The 23373-nt window shown below is 40.9% G+C and overlaps 1 protein-coding gene across 1 annotated transcript in view; it reads right to left on the bottom strand.

Annotated features, from left to right (window-relative positions):
* Window positions 1-3878: 3878 nt before the first annotated feature.
* Window positions 3879-23373, bottom strand: part of Atp10d (ATPase phospholipid transporting 10D (putative)) — a 61825-nt gene continuing 42330 nt past the window's right edge. The window contains exons 16-22 of the mRNA XM_051165160.1: window positions 22643-22719; window positions 21910-22035; window positions 18137-18337; window positions 11218-11298; window positions 10010-10114; window positions 5774-5957; window positions 3879-4787 (exon numbers count right to left, since the gene is read on the bottom strand). Of these exons, the coding sequence (XP_051021117.1) occupies window positions 4456-4787; window positions 5774-5957; window positions 10010-10114; window positions 11218-11298; window positions 18137-18337; window positions 21910-22035; window positions 22643-22719 (1106 nt within the window). The 3' untranslated portion in view covers window positions 3879-4455. The remainder of the gene's footprint in view (window positions 4788-5773; window positions 5958-10009; window positions 10115-11217; window positions 11299-18136; window positions 18338-21909; window positions 22036-22642; window positions 22720-23373) is intronic.

Raw genomic sequence — 23373 nt, 5'->3', positions numbered from 1 at the left:
AATAATTTATGACATTCTGTTATATGCAGGAAGTCACTAAGACTCTTCTGACCTCATAACAAGACAGACCAAAAATCCCTTTACAAATTGTATCAATCCCTTTAAAGCTCAGAATCCATCATGTTTATTGGAAAGTTCTCTTTGTACAGTGGAAGGCAGATGCCCTCTCAGGCTTACCATGGAAAACTTTGTTGAGATTTTCCAACTCAGTTAAGCTGATTTGGGCTTTATTGCACCCTTAGGATGGCAGCCTCACACTAGACCTCTGAAAGCCCATGACTAACAACAGTTCCTATTCCTTGCAGGGAGACAGTGGTGGGCCTCTGGTTTGCGAGCGACCCAGAGGACAGTGGACATTATTTGGTTTAACTTCGTGGGGTTCCATCTGCTTTTCCAAGGTTTTGGGGCCTGGAGTATACAGCAATGTGTCTTACTTTGTGGAATGGATTGAAAGACAAGTATGTCCAGACCTTTCTCCAAAAGGAATTCCAAGTGTAATCAGAGACTTTGCCAGAAACCTACACCAACAATGGCCCTCCTGACCATGGAGTCTATCCTACCAAGGGCTGTATGAACAGGTTTCTCATGGATAGAATGCTCAACACACACTGCACGATCTGTTTGTGTGAGAGAAGTTTCACTCAGCATTTAATTTTTTCAACTTTATCATTCATTAGTTTCATGAATTCTTTTAAAAACACAGAGCAAAATGGGTTTTGTTCTTTTGCTAGGCTAACCTTGAGCACAGCTGGAGTTGTAAGCTCCATAGAGACAGCATTTGGAACTCTATGGTGACAAGGTATAGGAAGTTCCTTTTTATTCTCTCTCTCTCTCTCTCTCTCTCTCTCTCTCTCTCTCTCTCTCTCTCTCTCTCTCTCTCTCACACACACACACACACACACCACGGAGATACACACTGACAGATCACTTCCAGTTTCTGCTCAAGCACAGTAGCGTAGGGGGGAACATTTCAGAACTTACCTTGGAGACTGGCTTTTAATTTATAAAAAACCAAGATAGTGTACATGCTTATATATTATTTACCATACTCTTCTAAATAATTTGAAGAAATTATGAAAGACAGAGAGAAGATCCACAGTATTGATCTAGATAGTTGAAGTTACAAGACATACAGAGTGTAAAGTTCTCTGGCCAACAAAAGTGACATGCATTAGTATAATTCTATCATTTCTGTATTCATATTAAGATTGTAATTTCACAGAAGATCTTCATAGGACCTTCCCCATTATTAAGGATTTTCAGTATATGTCTGATGACTGAGATTTCAGCAACAAGGTCGATCCTTGCAGAAATAGTTTGTTTGCCTATGTGAAAATGAGTAAAAACCTTTTCCATTTTGTAAAACAAGCAAGCTAAAATGAGAAAAAAATTAAATGGTATCCCACCCTCAATTAAATCTGAAAATTAGTCTGCCTTTGTTTGCCCAAACAAGAAAAGTTACAGAAGTATATTCCAAAGTGTAACAAAATGTTGCATGGAGAATAACATTTTGCAATTTTCTCCTCATGATGTCTAACATTGGGTGTTGCCATTTTGCCTCAATGATAATTAAAACTGAGTTTAAAGATGCTTTTAAGCACTGGACCACTTTATGCAAATTGATTTCCAAATCAATTAGTGGTTAAAATATTTTTCCACTAAAAGGCTTCAAAAGACTAACCTTCATATATACCTAATTTAATTAACCAGAAACCAGCTACGTCACATCCAAATGTCTTTTTGAACAAGTAGGATGCACTACTTAACTTTACCAGCAACCAGACTGCCTCAGCATTCCAAACAGGAACTACCTGCAATTTTATATGTGTATTTTGTACTTTTTTTTTAATGTGTCAATATAGTTAAAGGGCAAAAAGTTGTTTGAACTCTTACTTTCCTTGTTATTCACCTCTTGCCCTGGAACTTGTTACAAAGAGTGTGTAGCAAGTATTGTACTGTAGTCGTGACTGTATGAAGGTTTAAGAGCATTGGTCACTTTTGTTATAATTGTTGACACATGATTAATAAAACATTTTTTAGCCTTGGTGAACTTACATTCAGTAAACTGTCTATATTGGACTTGATTTAAATAATTCTGAATTCAAATAAAATAGTATAGTATTTTTTTGTTTTTCTTGAGGACTATGGATAGAATATAGAGACTGAATTCCAGGAAAATGGATATCCCTCTAATAGCATTGTGGTACCTGGTTTTCTGTCAACTAACACATGTTGTATAACTTCCTCTCACAGGAATCTGCTCTTTTAGACTAGTAAGAACTTAATTAGTCTGATGAGCTGCTAAGTTCACAGAATACCCAGAGAACATCAACCCTGCCAAGAAAACAAGAGTAGTGCATTCTGCAAGTGTTTCTACTCTTTAGAAACCCTTTATAATAAAATCATATCCCAAACTGTTTATTATTTGTTTTCTTGGATTCCTCAAAATTTGGTGAAATATCCTAATATGAAAATACAACACACCACATTTGCTAATCTTGCATAAAATTGTTATTCTCTTGTAAATTTGACCTTTTAAAAGCTTTACGGAGATCTGAAACCTCCTTAGCCTAGTGGCCTGGTTTGTTTCAAAAATTTTTTAATTAAAGAAAAATAGTTAATCACCATGTAATTAAATGTAGCAATACTTTTGAGCAAGATACTCAAATAATTGCATAAAGTATATAAATACTTTATATAGTTTCAGATTTATACATCACATTGAGTTTGGACTTAATGTATGAACAAAGTTGTGAGGATTTTGGATTTGTAGATATTAGACTGTAGCCCCATGACAGAAACATTCAGTGCTTCTATATTCTAATGTGCAGATAATTCACATCTTGGAAATGGCCTTCTTCTTACTCCTTGTCATGCTCCTTTAATCTTTAGGTTAAAACCTTTTACGCACATATGAGTATCTCTTTAACGTTTACTTGGGATGAATTCCAGTTGTTATCGATATGATAGATGATCTGATATCAAGTGATTTTCCCCCCTTAGACAAAGAGGCCCAAACAGCATTCTGACAAAGGCATGCCTTGGCGTTTCTCAGCACTGGCATCAATTACAGGAGGATTCAGAGAGTGATGACAGTTTTCAGTGAACATTATTTATTAAATAATTTATTTAAAAAAAAAATCTCAGGGAAGTGGAAGGCAGCTTCTTTTTGCCATGTGGTATTGTGATAGTTCCAGAAGTCTGTCTATATGAAAAGACCATTTAACAACGATACCAGGAAGGTACAGAAAGTGACTTGGGTAGTACACAGCAGGTAACAGTTGGACCCTGAGAATAAGTTTAGAAAACGTTGACATAGATAGACATCAGCCTTTAGCATAGAGGCTCATGAAGGGAGTTGTAGACGCCTGGTAAGTGACAGCTGTCAGATGAATATGGACTATTGAAAGACTTCAACAATAGCACATGACTTCACAATGACAAATTGACTGACCTGGAGTAAACAAGCTTCTAGGCACTATGTGGGGCCAGCACCCATGATTTCTCACAGCAGAAAACCCTCAACAGACATTCTACACTTAATGTGTTACTTATTCAAAGAGCCTTGGGGATTCCTAGTCACCCCATATCTTGTTCTGTAGAGGACACAACATCCACAAGTTGTTGGGCACTGTTACACTCTGAACTCTCAAGGGGTTGTTGGAAGACTGTTTTGAGGATGATTGTCTTACATTGATGTGGGTGTGGTCAGTTTTAGCACTCAGAAGTTGCTCATGCAGTGTAGGCACAGCTGATTGTGTTTCATCATCGATTTGTTTGTTCCCTGGTTGATGACATCTGCACATAGGGAGCTCATGCGTCTACTCCTAACAGTTAACAGAGCAGAAGGCAGCCTGGTGCTGTTGAAAACACCAGCCTTCTTTTCTCCCCTCCCTTTCATCACAGTGCTGAAATGACAAAGAGGGAAGCTAAACACTTTCAGTTGGAGACCAAAGAACTCTTCTCATGAGAAACAAAAGGCTCTTGGGAATTTGTCTTCAAATTAATGAGTTTTCCTAATGAACAAGTTTTAGAAGTACTTTTTTTTTTCTTAAAGAGAATTCAGGCTGGATCTTGTTTAAAGCGTTTTCCAAATACATGAGACTTACCTATAAAACAAATATATTTCAAATAAATCTCTTTGATAATGTTTGAATTTATAAGACAATTAGAATTCCCTTACAAAAATCTAAGAAGTTTCATAAAAACAACCTATGACACCGAATCAAACATTCCACTTCCCTAACCACTACTCACGTCAAACGCTACCCCTTGCTTACAAATGTGCACACAGGTATACAACTGTAGACATGGTGTAGGTTTTCCACACCAAGCAAAATGCTGATTATCCCTTGTATAACAACCCAAGTAACCCTCACTTTTGAGAGGCGCTTCTTCTGTATCCTTCCAAACTTGAAAGTTTACCTGCAATTCTAAGCAGGGTGTTTTGCATTTTTAATGTGCTGAGGATTCAGTCATCTTTGAGGCCCCAGGTTCAGAGTAGCCATGGTCTAGCACAGTCTCACATATAGGTAAATTTTCTTGTTCAACAGTACATGCTGTTGCTGACTTCATTGCCAAGACAGCAGAAGAGCCAGGCGTGGGTCTTCCTGACTTAGCAGCTGATTGGCTGGCACACTCTGATGTCACTTGATTGACCTTTGCAGTCCCTTTCCACTTCTTGAGAGCTTCTGCTCTCTCCTCTGGAGCAAGTCTGTCAATGCACTTGGCTCTCAGAATTGGAGATGGAAACATGGATCCTTGGAGAACTCGGTATACAAACCTAGGTTACAAAGAACATCACAGAATTATGTTCACTTCCATTGCATCATGGGACCCATGGAGTTAAAATAAAAAGCAAACGACACTTGGTTTCTGAGATATAGGAAAGTGAGTCAGCTATAAAATGGAGATTAAAATAATATAAAACTAGGTATGGTGGTGAGCCTCTATAATTCCAACACTTGAAAGGTTAAGTTAGAGAGATACCATGACTTCAAGGCCAGCATAAGCTTGACATTGAGATCCAGGTCAGATTGGGCTATTGTGCAAGACCCTGACTTAAAAAGTCAAAATATGATAATTAAAAATACTAAACAAATTAGAATTCTTGAAACATTAACAATTAGTAATTTGCCTTTAATTGACTGCCAAGTAAGCATAAAGGACCCCCTCTTCTCCTGTTACAGTGACAATAAATGTCAACATGAATTTTGTGGGGAAAATACTCAAAGCATAGAAGATTCTTCTGCATAAGTAAAGATGGCTCTCACTAGCAGATCCATACCCCTGGCCCACAGGAAACTTCATTTCTTTTGGCATGACCAGACCTTGTACAGTATGATATAATAGTGGAGCCTTTATGAAGTGACAAGGCTATGAGGGGTTTGCTCTCCTGCCTTTGCCTTGTGTGAATGCAGCATTAAGTTTCACCTTGGGATGAGCACCATCGAACCTGATAGTACCTTGATGTGGGACTTCCCAGCCCTCAGAACTCTGAGCTAGTACATTTCTGTTCTTAAGTTACCCAGTTTGGGGACACTGTTATAGCTGTAAGCCACAGACTAAGGCAAAGGCTCAGGGAATGGCCGAGCAAACGTTAGGGCATGGTAGGCCCTCAGATAATCCCATGAAGCAAAGTTTTTTTTATTTCTGTGAACTATCAATTAACTTGAATTTTTCCATGAGAGAGAAACAGATGTCTTCACTTGCTCAATCTAGTCCTGATTCCATGTATTTACTCTCCTGAGGGGCAAACAAATTACGTACCTAGGAAGAAGAGCTATGCAGGTTGTAAGAAGACAAACCAAGTAGAACACTGGGTCCAGCATGTGCTCCTGCATAATCCAGTATGGGTTGGATGGTGGGTTGCAAGTTACACACAAGGCTCCAAAAGCCAAGGCAAAGAAAAAGTAGGAAAAGATGCTCGCAACAATGACCAGCATGTGGATCCAAGTCTACAAGACAAGAAGGGCCAGGAAAAGAATGCTTACTTGTGGTGTATTGCAACCTGGCAAAACCTGCTCCACTAAAGAAACAGTACATCTGAGACCTTACCACACAAGACACAAGGGCATAAGCCAGATCATTCAATAGTGGCCCATGAGAGTGTTTAAATTCTTCACAGTTAAATCAGAAGTCAATGGATGATTCTGTTGGCCACTCTAGTTTACACTGTCCATGTGTCAGGAGGTGTTTAGATGTCCTTTGTCATTTTGTATGTAGTCACCCATCTTTTTTAACAGCAACTCATTTAATTTATTAAGGTATTGTCTTACTTCAGTAATCTTTAAACTCCAGCCATTCACAAATATAGTAGACACTACATTTTCTCACCTGTATTCTAGTCTCTTCCCTTAGCCAGCATTCAAGTGGCTTGCAGCTCTCCACTCCCTTTCAATGAAGCAGGGTTCAATGAACAGGAAGGGCTGTGTAGAATGTTCAGGGCAGAAGCTTGTAAGAGCTGCTGTGCCTTCTCCCTGTTACTCAGTGCAGTGCACATCACACCCAACAGTGGACATACTATTGGTGACATGGGTTGGGCTTTCCTCCTGTATGAAACACTGTCTATAAAGATCTCTTTTCTTTTTTTTTTTCTCTTTCAAATTTAGATTTTAATGGAATGGTAGAAATACACTGTGATCATTTTAAAACTTATCTAAGAGTTTCCTACAACATGTTTTAATGATATTCAGCCCCACAACTCTTCCAAGCCCTATCCCCAATCCCTACCTACCCAACTTCGTGTTTTGCTTTTGCTTGTTAAATCCTTCAAGACCAATTTATGTTGCCCAGTATTCTTGGATATGTGGTTTTCCACTGAAGACTGATCTACTTAGCAGGGGCTAACACTTGAGAGAAAACTGTCTCTCTTTACGGCAGAAGCTAATAGCTGCCAAACACTCCCTGGCTTGGTGTGGGACTGTGCGCCCAACTGCCCTCCCCTTGTCAGGATGTAGTCTGGCCTGGGATTTCACAGGTTTTGTACATGCTTGACCCAATGACCGTGAATTCAGAGGTAGGGCTTCCTCCAGGTTGTTTCCATAAGACAGTATCTCCTTGGAGTCACCCACCCACTTCCTCTGGCTCTTACATTCTTTCCTCCCGACCTCTACAATGATCCCGGAACCTCGGGAGGAGGTATAAATCTCTTTTCTAGGACTGTGATTTTCTTTTTTCTTTTTTTATGTTGTAGAGAAGTTTATTAAATGAGCATGGGGGGAGAAAGAAAAGGGGGGGTACCCCGGAGAAAGAGAGAGTAATGAGGTGGGGGAGAAAGTAAAGGGGTGGTAGAGGAGGTAGAGAGAGAGAGTGGGGGGGGTTAGAGGAGGTATAGAGAGAAGAGGAAATAGAGAGAGAGAGACCTCATGGAGGGTCTGTCCTTTTATATGGCCCTGGGCAGGGTCATGCCCCTGTGGCAGGTAAGCAAGTAATTTTCAATCAAGGTCTAATTCATTCTTATTTTGCTTCCAATTATGCAAAGCATTTCCCCAAAGTAGATATCTTTGCAGAGGTCAGAAATATTGTTCATATCTTATAAAATGTAGAAGCCACTCAGAAAATGTTGGCTAACTCCTTGATTAGCAATGTCATGCCTTCAGGTTTTATTATTTATTTATTTATGCTTGTTTTCTTTATTCTTTCTTTCTTCATTTCCTCCCCCATTCCTCCTTTCTTTCCTTCTTTCTGTTCTTTTTGCTCAAATTCCCTCCATTATATTTGAGCACTATTCTACAGTTTTGTTTTTCTCTTATTATATGCTTTTGCAAGTGAGATGATGACATCACAGCACACAATTGTAAATGAGTTGACATAAGAAAGTGAATGTGGAGAACACTGGGTAACACAGCCCAGGAAGAGGGAGGTCGCCACAGCACAGTGAGCAAGAATGTGAATGGCATGTGACTTAGCTCAAAGGGGCTTAGTCTTCTGCAAAAGGTACTGCAGAATCCATGAGGGCAGGAGGGACACTTCTCCAAGATGTAATGTGTATGGAGACACTACTGCATTTTTAGCTTTCTTTCTCCTTGGAAAGAACCCTCAGCACTGAGCTTAGTGTCTGCAACCCACTCCTCTCAGGCTAAAGCCTGTAACCAAAGCCAGTGAAGCAGGATTGCATCTCCTGAACTAAGACCGGGCCACAGTGAGGCAAGAGCAGAAGAAAGCACATGCAGGTGGTTCAGACCCGCGTGTATCCTGACAAACATATCCATTAATTTCTGCTCTCTGGCCCTCTGCTGGCTCCTGGGGTTTTCATGTTTGTTGAACCATGATCCCTCTGTAATTTTCAGAACATTTTTACTTGCTTAGATTATCCAGACTGGATTGTTGTTTCACTCAATCAGTGAACCCCAACCGGTATACAGGATGGTTCCTTTGGCATACACAAACCTCACAGCTTGTGGCAGAACCAAAAGTATCTCTAACAATTGTTTAAAAGTTGAACAGATGTTCAAAGGAGAGCAAATATTATAGCTTTCGATTTCCTTCCATCAACCTGGTAGTTGCCTATATGAATATTTTTATCATATTCAGGGTTTATGTGATTTAGTTATAGATCATTATGCATAAACAAAGCAAATGATGGCAAAAGTAGATAACTGTTCCTGCTTTATAACCTGTTAGAAACAATTTGATAATGTAGCATTATATGTTTTAAATCATAACCTCAGTCAGTGGGTTCCTGTTTGACATCCATTTATTTACCTGATGGTAAATATACTCCTCAAATGGTCAGGTATCTGCCTCCTCACTCACCAGCATTTTTCAAACACTCACACTGAGTAAGCCTTATCTCTGACACTGGTTTACATAGTGAATAAAACAGGCATGAGCCCTGATGTCACAGCTATTATAATTTTATGAGGAAGAAAAACATGAATCAGATAATATCATAATTAAATAAATAACTATACATTATTTTAAGCTTATGACTAAAAGCAAGAAAAATGAGATAGTGGATGATTAAGGAAAAGATCTAGGGGAAAAGGATACATAATGATCTAAAGTAATATTTTGAAGTTGGTAAAAGTCACAAATACAAGGTGCGGTAGTTTGAACAGGAATGGCCCCGCAGACTCGTGTTGGAATGCATGGCCACAGGGAATGGCACTATTAGGATGTGTGGCCTTGTTGCATGAAGAGTGTCATTATGGGGGTGGGTTTTGAGGTCTCATATATGCTCAAGTTATGCCCAGTGTGACACACAGTCCTCTCCCTTGAGCCTGCAGATCAAGGTGTAGAACTTTCAGCTTCTTCTGCAGCGCCATGTCTACCTGCAGGCTACGTGTTCCTGCCATGATGGTAATGGGCTGAAACCCTGAAACTGTAAGGTGGCCCCAGTTAAGAGTTGCCGTGGTCATGGTGTCTCTTCACAGCAATAAAACCCTAACTGAGACACAAAGGGAAATCTAAAAGTATCTCTACTAATAGATATAGTAAGCAGCTATGTTCTGATGTGACAATGACCTCAATGCTCCTGAGAAGCTGGAAGAGGGTATGTGCGGTCCCAGCCCTTGAACAAGGAAATGAGTGTGGGCACAGGCTAAGAGTCACTACACAAGGTCTGATGAGCTGTATTAGGGTTTTCAAGTTCATTACAAGTATAATAAGAAAATGTAAAGAAGACATAAAAAATACTTTGTAATATCACAAGGGCATAAAGTCCTCATTTACTAAAGTCAACACAGTGGGTTATAGCACAGAATGCTGCTGATTTTTAGTGCAAAGCCATCAGCTTGGTCTTAAAGCCTACTAAGCACAGGTGGTGAATTTTAGGTCCACTGACTCACACCTCTAACAAATACCTTACTAGGGACAGAAACAAAGACACAAAGATGTACTTTTCACTTTCCCTGGAATCAGCATCATGGCACCAAGTGACCATCAGTTTTTCCCTGAATGACCCTTTTCCTACAGGGCCTTGTCAGCACAGAGCTTCCAGTCATGGAGGGCTTGGCAGGACTACTGCTGAAGAAGATATATCCCCAAGCAGGAGGAACAGGCTCACCAAACTCTTGCTTTCGATCACCAGATGGAGGAGAATGATGAACAAGGCTGCTGTGTTCAGAGGATTCCCAAATGCAAAGATGTCAATGTCAGAGCCGTGGTAGGTCTACAGGGAGAGACCAATGGGGTGAGCGTGAGGAGCTGCACACATTTGGTGGCATATTGCCATTTTGTTTATAGCTCAAGTGTGGCTTGAGTATTCTCTAAAATCGTTCTATTAACTAACTGGTCACTTAGGAAGTGTGAATGCTTCCAGAAAAGAGACTGACTCGCCAAGATAGGCTATCAATCAATTTGAACTGCTAGGTGGAATTCTTCTTCATTCTAAACAATAATTGATCTATTTGGAAGCTTTTGTTCCCAGACAGAGGCACACAAAGATATAAAATGTGGCCCATCTGATAAAACATTGAAACACCAGTTACAACTACCCTACGCTTATACTTCTGGGGAAACATCCCCTCCCACCTCTGCATCTTGAAGTCCTTCTGCCATTCCTCAAATGATTCCATTCTCTGTTCTCACAGTATGCCTTTCTGAACGCACTTCCAGTTGCTTTGTATAAATTCCTCTTGAAGAGTAACATAGCCAGAATATTTGAGCTAATTTGGGTAATTTAACTTGAACACGCACAGAAACTGTCAGCCTAGTGAACATCATTGTCTTTACTACCAACGCTGTACTCTGTCAACACACTTCATGATCACATTTCTTTCTGGAACAAAGCTCAGACAGACAGCTGCACCATGTCCACTGTGCTCAGTGCTGGTCTAAACTTTTAAATGAATTTTTACACAATCTTTGCTTAGCTCTGTTTCTTCCAAACTTATCTGTACACCATGTGATTTTTATTAAGTTTTGAAGATATTCCTTATGGGTACTTAAATTTAATACTCTGGGTGTAAGCCTGACGGGATTAGCCCAGAACCCACCAATAGAAGCTCTTACATTTCTGACATTGGGCATGATTTTTGGTTAATTTATTTATATGACCAAAATTTAAATCTTATTTAAGCCACTGACAAAAATCAAAGAGTTTGGTGTTTACAAGAGACCCAAGGGAACTCAATTAGGTACTTAATTGAATCCAATACCTTGATATTATGAGGGTTAGAAGTCAGTCAACTATCAGTCAGCCAGAGACTGGAAGCAAAGTACTCGGAAGCATCATTGACTATTAATGACAAATATACTGAGCAAACGACTTACAAAGTAAGGCACGAAGAAGCAGACCAAGCTTTGGTAAAAGGCATCCAACAAGGTGATCCAGAAGGTGAGGGGCAAGTATGCCTGGAAACAAAATACATATCAAAGAAGGAGTAAAGTTAACAAGAGTCAGCACAAAATAATAATCTATTCCTTCATTCTGTACTTTATAATGCATGGTGGAAGAATGAAGGCAGCAAGCGAAGACATGCTCACTGTTGAATGTGGCAGGAAAAGTAACAAACAGTAAAGGAACTCTTATTCGACTTACTTGATCCATTTAAAATCTAACTTTATTTTTAGTTTAGTTGTTTTTTTTTTTTTTTTAAAAGGAGTTTTCCACACCCATTCCCAGGGTGGCTGGACCAGTTTACAATTCCGTAAACAGTGACTGAAGGTTCCTTTTTCCTTGAGTCCTCTCCAGCATTTGCTGTCAGCTGTTTTGTTGCTCTTAGCCATTCTGACTTAGGTAAGATGTATAAATACACACACACACACACACACACACGTATATGTAATAACAACTAAAGAACAAAAGGTCATGATTTTGAGAGGAGATGGGATGGAAGAAAAAGAAGGAGAAACTAATATAATTATATTTAATTAAAAGTATTCTTTATCATGGACCAACATGTGTGTATTCATGCATGTGTGTATGTGTCTGTTTATGTGTATGTATGCACATATATATTGTATTTTTGTGTGTGCATGTGTGATGTGTGTTTGTGTGCATGCATGTGTATGCATGATGTGTGTGTGTGTGTGTTGCTTCTGCTTGGGACTTGTTCAACTATGGGCCACACATGTTAAGCATGTACTCTGTCACTATGCTACATCCCTAAGGTCTTCTGGACCTATTAAATACCTGAAGCAGGGATAGCTAGCTGTTGATCGGAAAGCACTAGTCACAAACTTTCCCAAATCAATCACTTTTCTGTGCTTACACTTTCCCCTCCATCACCATCAATTCTGCCTATGAACAACTAGAGAGCCATCTTAATCACCTGTATACTCCCCCTTTGTACCCTCAACACCATCTCTCATCTGTTATAACATGAATATAAAATGCCCCCCAATTATCTTATGTCTTCCAAACTTGGGCCCAGCTGCTGGGACTATTTCGAGAGGTTTTGGAATGTAAGAGTGAGGTCTGGCTGGCAGAAGTAGGTCAGCCAGATCTAGTTTTGTCTACCCAAGTACTGAGCCCATGACTCACTCTGTACACTACCCCTAGTCCTCTCTCGTTCCTGTCCCTTCTAACATGACCAGCCACAAACAAAACAAAACAAAAAGGAAAGGGGAAAAAACCTGTAAGGTAGAATAAATCCTTCCTCAGTTAATAAGTGATGTCAGGTGTTTGGCTAAAACAATGAGAAAACTAAAAAACCAAAACCAAAACCAAAACCAAAAAAAAAAAAAAAACCCAACAAAACCAGAAATGAAATAACAAGAGCTACAGAACTAAGCAGAAGGTTTTCAGAACAAGAAATAAAATGTCTAGTAAACGTTTTGAGAACATTCAACATCCTTGGCTGTCAGGGCAGTGCAGACGAAAGCCATTTATATTTGTATTTCACATTAGTCAGGGTAGCCATGATCAGGAACAGAAATGACAACAAATGGGGTGTAGATGGATGTGGGGACAGGGGCACCTTATACACTGTTGGCTGGGTTAGTGCAGCCACTTAGAAACTCAATCTGAAGCTTTCTGAAAAAGTCCCCAAATAGAACAAGATTATGATCCAGCTCTAGCACTTCTGGGAAAACCCCAAAGGACTTTACATCCTGCTTCAGGAACACCTGAAAGCCCATGTGCATCACTGCTGTACTCACAATAGCTACAACACTGAACCAACCTAGATGTCCACCAACTGATGAGTGGATAATGAAAATGTGGTGCATGTCCACAGTGAGAGATTGCTCAGCTGTAAAGAAAAAGGAAATCATAGCAATTGCTGGTAAATGGAAGCACTTCAAAAAAACTTATACTCAGTGAGATCACCCAGGCTCAGAAAGACAAATGTCACACATTCTCGCTCATGTGGATTCTAGAGTTGACTCTGGTGCTGTTTGTTTAATTTGGAATGCATGTGGAAGCTGGATAATGGCCGAAGGGACACTGGGTAGTGGACACATTAAAGAAAGGAAGGCGGCAAAACAAAAATTACTGACAGTGGGAAGATACAACATGGATGGGGGTAGGGGATGGGGAAATAAAAGGGTGAGAGGAGGCTCAAGCAAAATGAAGGGAATATGAAAAAGCTATAGGGAAATCTAATCTCTTGTAACCCAAGTAAAAACAAGAATCAGAGGAGAGTGTAGTGCACAGTAGACAGGAAAGAACAGGGGTATGCTCTGTGCTAAAGAGTATATGTGGGGACGTGCACAGTGGGTAGGGGAGCACAGTGGTTAGGGGGTGATGTAGCTAAGGCTGAGGATGTATGGAGATGCCTTAAGGAAACCCTGTACTTTATAAGCTAATTTAAAAATATAATACGTATTTTTTAAAAGGCATTTGAACAAAAGTACCCTTCAGGTGCAGGCAATGTGATCCCAGAAGGCATGGCTTACTAACTGAAAATGTCAGTGCTAGGCATGGGATACTGTCCTGTGAGTTCTTAGTCATAAAGGTCCCAAGGGCACCAGAATAACAAAGGCTATCACCATTGGTCTTGGTTGTCACCATCGTTAGATGGTAAGACACTATTGCTGAAGAGACCACTCACTTTGGAAACAGGGCATAGGTAAACTGACCAGGATACTACCTCTCTATTGTATTCACCAGTGCAATAGTGTCGTGGCAGTTTTGGGGGTAACCAACCACACTCTGATTAGATATCTGGTCTGCTCCAGAGGAGATATGTCCTGCCTGGCACTGTAAACCTGGGGAGATCATAGGCCCTAGCTGGGAACCTACTATTGTTATGTTAGATAGTCATGCTAGCAAACTGCATTGTAAACACTTATTTTCCACCTACAAAAGCATGCTACTCTCAGCTTGGTCAGAGATAGTGTTAAGAGCTAGTGCCAACTAGGGGAGGGGAGTAAGGGGAAAGTAGGAGGGAGGGGGGAATGGAAGGGTACAAGGGATGGGATAACCATTGACATGTAATATGAATAAATTAATAAAATATATTAATAAAAGAGCTAATGCCAAAACTCTTAACTGATCTATTGAGTGCTCAGCTATGGATGAATTATCTATACCAACCTCCCCTCACTCAAGGCTTAGGGAACATATTTGAGTGGGTAAAATGAAGGTAGGAACTGGTGAATGAGGAGGAGAAGGAGGAGGGCTCAGCAAGGCTGACTTCTAGGTGAGAGGCTATGGCATGCATCACCTCACAGAAGCTGTAATTATATCCACAATATCAAGCCAATCAAAAATGCAAAACAGACAGGAGACGGATCCCCAAGACCCCACCTCTGGCAGAGGAGTCATTGACAGAAAACGCTTGCTTACAGGACTCTACTTTGGGGACAACAACAACAACAAAAAAGTTATATGGGAAACCAGGTGAGGGCACTAGGGAAAGGTGAAGTGAAGAAACGACTGAAGGATATGATAAAAATACATTGTACACACAATTTTCAAACAACAAATGTATATGAATATATGTATGTATGTATGTACAATACCAGCCACTATATTTTTTAAACATATGTCAGCTCATGATACCTTCCTAATTGCTCAAACCGCCTTCTTCTAGTCACTCCAATGATTCCTACTGCACTTCCAATATGGAGTTTCTTCCCATGACTCATCAAGTTCAAAATGTTCTTCCTGCTGGTTCCATTATCATTTCAGCATGGAAACAGCCAAATCTACTCATTTCTTCCAGGCTATCCTCCTTGTTGGGAGTTCTTTCTTTCTTAGGCTTCCCACATGATTAGACCTAGTTTTCTAAATCCTAAATCTCAATGGAGGCACATGAGGCTAGCCTAAAAGATCCCCACCTTGTCACTCACTAGCACCGCATCATGGAAAGTCTTTCCTATCAGAAAAACTGCTGAGGTGTTCTGGTCCTCAGAACTGGTTGCAAGGCTCAGAGTGGAACCCTGGCTCTTTCATTCAAGTGTTTAAAACAATGCTTCAGACAAAGCAGGTACTCATGATGGATTTCTTAGCTTAATTAGCTATTCTTTATTAATGTCCTTGTTTTCTATCCAATGTTTGTAGAAAGAGAAAGACCAGGAGAGACAGTAGCCAAACATCAAAAAGTGGGTTCTCACTCCAACATCAACTGTGACTGGATGGTGACATGGTGCTGATGGGTTCTGAGGATGTGCTCAGACCCTGTAGGAAGGAACACTATGGCTTATTTGACAAGTGTTCATGGACAAGAAAGCACCTTATTCCTGATATTGTCTTCTCTTAACATGTCCTTCTTAGGCTTCTTTTCCCAAATATAAACAAAGACAGAAATATTCTTAGGACATCTTACTGTCCCCTAAAGAATAAAGCTTTATAAATATGAATTCCACATGAATTCTCTTATTTTTCAAAGGACCATACTTTGAAGCTTTATATAATATCACTGCCTTTTCATGTCTTTATCTTCTAAAAAAAAAAAAAAAAAATCAAGTGGTGAAGACTCATTGTTTCTAGTTTATAATTCTCTGCATCTTATTTTACTATTTCTTTATTGGAAATGATGAGGCTATTCTGTCTTTCTTCACCCAAGTACTCATAGAATCTCAGAAGTGGCATGGTACAACAGCAGAAAACAATGTTTCAGAGACAAAGAGGCACCCAAAGGGTCACTGGACCAGAATTATTTGAAGTTAAGTTAAAACACAACTTCACACTTCTAGGACTGCCCATGAAATCCACACCGAGGCTACACGAAGAAGGGTAGGAAGGTTGAGGAGGAGATAAGTGAGAGGCTGAGAGCTAACACTCAGAACCTCATGGGAAAATTCAGAAATAAGGGCCAAGGCAGTAATGAAGAAAGCCCATGTGGGTGAAGGCTGGTGGGGAAGAGTGACTGTTTAGGGCACAGGAGTCCTCTGACTGTGACCTTCCACATTCATATCCTTCGGGGGGTATGTTATCTTCTTTAATCCCACACCATTTCCAGAGTCAACAAACTGAAGCACAGGCAAGGTAAAAAACATAACAAGGCCACACAGCAGAGAATCAGAATGCAAACTCTTGCAAAATACTCTGGTTCTCCTAACCCATGCTGATCTGTACAGTGCCTTCAAGGCAGCCTTTGGGGATCAGCACACAGATTTCTGAGGCCTGACCGTACTCTGCTCTGCTCAGTGCCTCTGTAGGGAATTTTCCCGACCCCACCCTTGTGCTTCAGCTCTGTCCCTGGGAATGACACATGCCTCAGAACTGAGCAACAAGAAGACCATGCTAGCCTTGGTATTAAGCACCAGAGGAGGCGTGTGACAAGCTCTGGACTAGAGCATCAAAGCTAGACATATGTAATTGCTTAGGGGAAAATACGCTCACTGTCCTGGCTTTAGTAGCTGTGTGAGTTCATAGGTTTCTGTTTTTCATTCAGTTAGCCTGAGTTGTTTCTTTTCCTCTGTTTCATTTTGCTTTCTCTTCCTTCTTTAATCCTCCCATTCTTCCTTCCTTTCTTTTTACTCCCTTGTCCATTACAAATGTGAGAACTCTGACCACCATCATGTCCAATACTGGATTACGTGACCATCGGGGGCTGCTGAGGTTTGCCCATACATAGACAAAGTCTCCTTGCTCATCTCTCTTGGGATCCTCACAAGGCTCTTATAATAACAATTTCCATTCTGGCCTAAACATCAGTGGGAAACCCAAGAATGAAAGGGATCATCAGAGCTCTTTCTGAAGCACAGCACGAAGGCACAATGCTTGGGCCTGGATATCAGGCTCCACCTGTGACACTAGCTCAGCACCAAGAGCAGGTTATTAAAGCCAACTCCTTGTGCTTGTCTTGCGCCACCTAGGAAGTAGAGAGAATGGCAGCCCCTCCTTTGCGGGATATTTGGGGGATTAGATTATGTCCCTTAAAACAGTGTCTTCAATCATGTAAATTTCCTGTTATGACCATGGTGGCCATTATTAATCCTGTGAAAGATGAATCAGAAACAAGAATATTTAGACAGCCACCTTAGGTAATAGGCTAACCTGCAAACTACCCACAATCCTACAGGGTAGAGTTGATAGGCAGCGGACGCAGGGCAGCAGGAAAAGGGCCGGTGCAGAGTGGCTAGCAGCTAAGGATCAATGGTGTGGAGATGGGAGCCACCGAGAACCCTCCTGTCCTGTGTGGCACCAGAAAATGTGGGATTTAAATTGGGTTTGAGCTGTTTTCACATCCTGGTTTTATCAGTTAATAACTTGGCGAGTTTGCAGGAAATTACTGAATATATTTGAAGTTCAGATTCTCATTTTGGAATGGGAAAAATGCTAGATTCTGTCTCCAAAAGTGTCATGTGAAGATAAATGAGGCGGGAATATTAGCAAAGCAGGCTGAGCAGCAGGACTTAGCAAAGGCCAGCTGTCATTAGCCAGGTCGCAAACTCAGAATTTCTTCTGATAAGTACACAAGAAATTTTAAAGACTTACATTGATACCAGAGACCACTGACTTAACATCTGCAGCATGAGTATTAGAGCAGCGATTCTCAACCTATTGGTTGCACCTGATACCCTGTATATCAGATATTTACATTACAATTCATAACAATAGCAAAATTACAGTTATAAAGTAGCCACAAAATAATTTTATGGATGGGGTCACTACAACATGAAGAACTGTATTAAAAGGTTAAGAAGCAACAGAAAGGTTGAGAACCACCAATGTAGAGCATTGAAAGCAACCGTCATGCTAGGTACTCCTGACTGTCCTATACTATCCGGGCCTGGCTGACTGGAAACACTTCCATCATGATATAGTTCGCTACCATGTTTCTGCTTGAACACTCACCTCTGATTGCTGACCACTCCTGTAAAGTTCAGGCAGCTGCAGGAGGGTCTCTGCTGATAGATCTTTCTCCAAAACACCATAAACAATGGGGGGAACAGATGTGAAGAGGAGGTTGAAGAAGATCAGAACCCAATAGTCAGTCATAGATGTTCCTGAAAACCCACAGAAGAACTGGTACCAGAAAAGGAGATTCACATAGGCCTGGGGACACAAAGGAAGACATTTAGATCTTCGAGACACCAGACACATTTGCACAGGCATGTGCCCTTCTGGGCCCTGTGCCTTGAGCCTCTACACAGCTTTGCCAACCACAGATGAATGGACACAGCTTGTTGTGCAGTTCTTTAATTTTGTTTTGTTATTAATGAATACCTTATTAAATTATATGCATACACACATCAGTACTACACGGTGCTGGCACTATTCTAAATCAGTTACAAAGAATTCATTTAGTCTTTATAACAACGTGGGAATTACTGTTGCTCCCATTTTACACATAATGAACTAAATATTTCTGAGCCCTCAAATTACATATGTGCAAATCTTAGTCTTCAGTGTGGTGGTGATAGGAGGGAGGGTCAGATGGTAAAGTTATGGTCATCATGGAAGAGCCCGTGTGAAAGGGATTAGCATTCCTATAAAATGAACCTCTACAGGCTTTCCTCTACAGAGAGGGGATTTAGCCAGAAAGGCTCTTACCAAAGCTTACCCACACCCACTCCCAGATTCCAGACTTCTGGCTCCATTGTTACTATTGTGGTACTTCATTATTGCGTGCTGAATAATATACACCACTGAGACACAAAGAGAATAAGAAATCTGCACAAAGTTACCCAGCTACTTATTTGCCACACAGTGGCAGTGTTGTAGCTCTTTTCACTCTAGATAAATAGAACAAAGGAGACTGCCATGCTAGGAGAAGGCACACCACACATTTATTTTTCCATCATTTTGCCCAGGTATTTCTTAGTAGTTAAGTGGAATGGTGACAAAAGAATGGGCAATATCTAGTTATTCTGAGACCGAGAGGTTCCCAAAGCATGGGATTCTTGTGCTAAAATCGGATGGGACAGGGGAAGGTGGCAGCTCTTTTTAAGAGGTCAGTCTTTTCCTCAGTACCGTATTTTAAACTCAGCCAGTACAGCAAAAATTCTGTGCTTTCAAGAAAGGCAAAGGGGTGAATATGGGACTGAGGTCCTGGAGGCTGCTTCTTATTTCAAGGGATATCTGTTGTTTGACTGTCATTTTCTGAAGCTCTGCAAACTCAGCTTTCATCCTGTGTACAATAAAAATTAACTAGCCTCAGAGCTAGCTGCCAGAAATAAGTTGGGAAGTACTTATAACCTCTAAAAAGTCTAACATGTATTAAGATATTGGGGGGTTGTTAATTAGTTGAACAGTCTGATGATGATGGTTGTGATTATTATTATTATCAATTATTATTATTATTATTACAAGGTCTACAGCTCAGGCTGGCCTCAAATTCCCTATATAGCCAAAAGTGACCTTAAACTTATTTTACTTCTGTGCACACACACGAGTAGCCTCTTAGTCTCTTTCAAATTCATGGCCTCCTTTTCTTAATTAATAGGGGTGGTGTGTGTGCGCGTGCTGATATGTAGGTATAGTGTATGTACACACATTGTGTGTAAGTGGAGAGCAGAGGAGGACATGAAGATTCTGTTCTATCATATTTTACCTTACTCCTTGAGACAGGGTCTCTACTGGACCTGGAGCCAGGCTGGCAGTCAGTCAGCCTCAGTGATCCTATCTCAACAGTGCAGTAGTTATGGGAGCACATGAGTACTGGGGTTTAACTTGAGTTATCTCATCCATCTGGTGCTTACCGACTGACCCCTGCCCCCGCCCCCCAAGTCTGACCTCACTCCTCCTGTCCCTCCATTCAGGGTATGAAGATTGCAGGCAGTTTATGCAGAGATGAACTTTGTGCATACTATACAAGCATTCCTCCAATTGAGCTATAACCTCAGACCAGCAAATAGCAAGATATTGTTGTTACTAGTCCCATAAATTCACCACAAAACCTTAGCACTGGGCCATAAAACTTAGAATAAACTTTCCTACTTAGTGTTCACAGACAGACATGGTCATTTCCTACAAATCTATCTAGTTAGAAGACATGCGGTTTGGGCATACTCTGGGTCTGAAGCTATAGTATTCACTAATATCTCATAAGTTGTCCAACATCACAGAAACATAGTCTTAGAAATTAAGCCACTTTAAAGACTTCTGGTTCTTGCCCAGTGCTCTGTGACTTGGGAGAGGGGTTCCTCTCTAAAAGCCACGAAGCACAATGTCTTGAAATTTTCCATGACAAGCCACAGATTTCTCTGAGTAGAGACATTTGATACTTCAAATATATTTTTAAGGTATCAGGGTATCCTTAAGCTTTGAATATGCTTGCTGCTTTGATTTAGAAAAGAACAGAGAGCTTCCTAGGAATTCATTGATGAACCCATCCCCACCCATGAACACATCTAGATTACACATTGGGGGCATATCCTAAAGAGGATAAATGCATTTGTCATAAAGATTGTATTTTAACAGCCGTGATCCAATATATTTCCACTAAGAACATGCTGTGCTTTTAAAGCCCAAGAATGAATGCAGTCTAAAGAGCAAAATGTGACTGCATAGCCCACCTAGAAGAATCATGAGGATGTAAGAAAGAAAACTGAACCGCAGCATGGTGTTCTGTGCTGTAATCCTAGCACTTAGGGTACTGAAGCAGGAGGACGTCTACCAGTTGGAGGTGAGTCCGGTCTACATAGTGAATACCAGGCCATCCAGGGCTAAGCAGCAAGACATTGCATGAAGACGTAAGCAAGGAATGAAAGAAAAGAAGAAAGAAAGGAAAGAGGGAGGGAGGGAGGGAGGGAAGGAAGAGACAGAGGGAGGGAGGGAGGGAGGGAGGGAATGAAGAGACAGAGGGAGGGAGGGAGGGAAGGAAGAGACGAAGGGGGGGGGGAAGATAGACATGTGTAATTTAAATGAAACACTTTAGATTAGACATCAGGATTTCCAAGAAGTTTCTGATTATTCCAATCAATTATCACACTAAAGCTCCACAATCACAAAATACCTACTAAGCATAAATAGACTTTTATGGGCTGGGTAGAAAATCCTTGCAGTTGGGTTTTCATCTCTATCACGCCTTGATATACTACAGGGTCCATTATTTAGGCACAGTAGATTTATTTATTTACTTATGAGCAGTAGCTTTATATATATATATATATATATATATATATATATATATATATATATATATTTGTTTACTTACTTGCCACCCCCAGTACCATAGAAGCAAACTTTTTCATTTTCTCCTGACAACTTGAAACATTTCATAATCCCGCTTGTCACTGTCTTTTTAGAGATGGTCAAAAATTGAATTTTAAATGAACCAGTCAGGACGTAATGGAATGCACATACACAAGGAGCAGAGCACGCCAGCAGACGACGGACAGAGAGCAGAGCACGCCAGCAGATGACGGACAGAGAGCAGAGTGCGCCAACAGACGGACAGAGAGCCGTGCATGCTGGCAGATGGACAGGCCTAGCAGTTTGCTGCCAACAGTTCAAACACATGCATCTCCAGATTATCTCTGGAAAGACCTTAGCACAGCTTCTGGCTGTTCTCCAGATACTACAAACAGCCAGGTGGCATCATAGTCGTCCTCTCCATCTTTGAGGCAACCAGGAGTAGAAGGTTGGATTGCAGAGGGCATGGCAAGTTCTCAGCAGTTACGTACCACATTCTTGTAGAAAAAGTAGAGAATCATGTTGGAAAGCCGTGTGTAGCACCAGTGCCCATGCACGAGGAGGAGCTTGCTGAGATGTCTGAACTGAGAAATGGCAAAGTCACTGGCCATTACAGCCTGCAGAGGCAACAGGGAGAGAACAGCATCCTGAGCAATGGAACATTAGAACACACACAGCCTAGCACATATAGCCTGACCATCAGTAAGCCCAAATCAGTTAACTTACCTCCCAAGTAGATCCAGCAACAAAGACTATGCATATACACATGCATACATGCAACACACACACACACACACACACACACACACACACACGAGAGAGAGAGAGAGACAGACAGACAGACAGACAGACAGAGTCACACCTTCCTCATTCTCATTCTATCATGTCTCCTTTCCTTTCCCTTCCCTACTAGTCCTCTATATTTTTTCATGTCATGTATTCAAACAGTAGAAGATTTTTTTCAGTGAAAATTTAACAACACTATCACATGCTTACAAAGTGAAATTTTATGATGTACAAAAGCTTTTAAAGAAGAGGAAACAAACACAACAGAAACTAGCCAGGGCCACATAATATTCACAAGTGACCAATAGTGGAATGGCTGAAGGTGCAGCGTCTTTCATTCCCCACCCCATAGGCTCATTGTCCCACTGCAATGTTAGCTCTCAGGTTTCCCTCAGCAAGCAGATCATGGTCGCAGAACTTGGGTGTGGATGTACTCACCTGCATGCCTTCTTGACCTGAGACACCGATCCCAATGTCAGCCACTTGAATCATGCTAACATCATTGGCACCATCACCTTCACGAAGCAGAAAGAAACATGAGACACATGCGAGGAGTAAATATGTAAACTGCAAACCAAGTGGCTATTCAGGGGAGCAAAGCGGTCCTTTGAAGTTGATCACTGTTTTTCAGAGTGCCTTGGAAACCAGTCAAGTAGAATTAAATGTCACTGCCTTCACAGACTGATCTTCCCCCTTCATGTTATCATATTACATTCAACTTTCCAGACATGTCCTGTTCCTCCTGGCTACCACACAGGTCCTGTCTCTGCTTTTGTAACATTGCCCCCACCACTCCCACCTCGCTGTGCTGAGTACCACTTACCCAGGCTTTTTTACATGCCATTCTCTCCCTAGAAAATCCTTCTCGGCTTCCCTTTAAGCCAGCCACTCATTTTCTGAGGCTCTAGAGCTACCCTGTGTGTCGCCAGTCTCTACCACATGGTTTTACAGTGCTGTGCTCAGACACTGGTCGACTTCAACACTAGAGCTCCTTCCAAATATTACACGAGAGGGATGGCTTCTCTGCCGTTTCTTTAATGTCTTTACTCACAGACAACCCAAGCCGCCAGTACTGCTTGGGGAACTTAATTCAAAATGGATTCTTTTTTCAGTAGTATTTGTTAAGTGATATTTTCCACATTTACATTTAGTTGTTCACTTATTTGTGC

Source organism: Acomys russatus, chromosome 22 (genome assembly GCF_903995435.1).
Source record: "Acomys russatus chromosome 22, mAcoRus1.1, whole genome shotgun sequence".
NCBI lineage: Eukaryota > Metazoa > Chordata > Mammalia > Rodentia > Muridae > Acomys > Acomys russatus.
The sequence above is the reverse complement of the archived record's forward strand: the minus strand, read 5'-3'. Positions and strand labels throughout refer to the sequence as shown.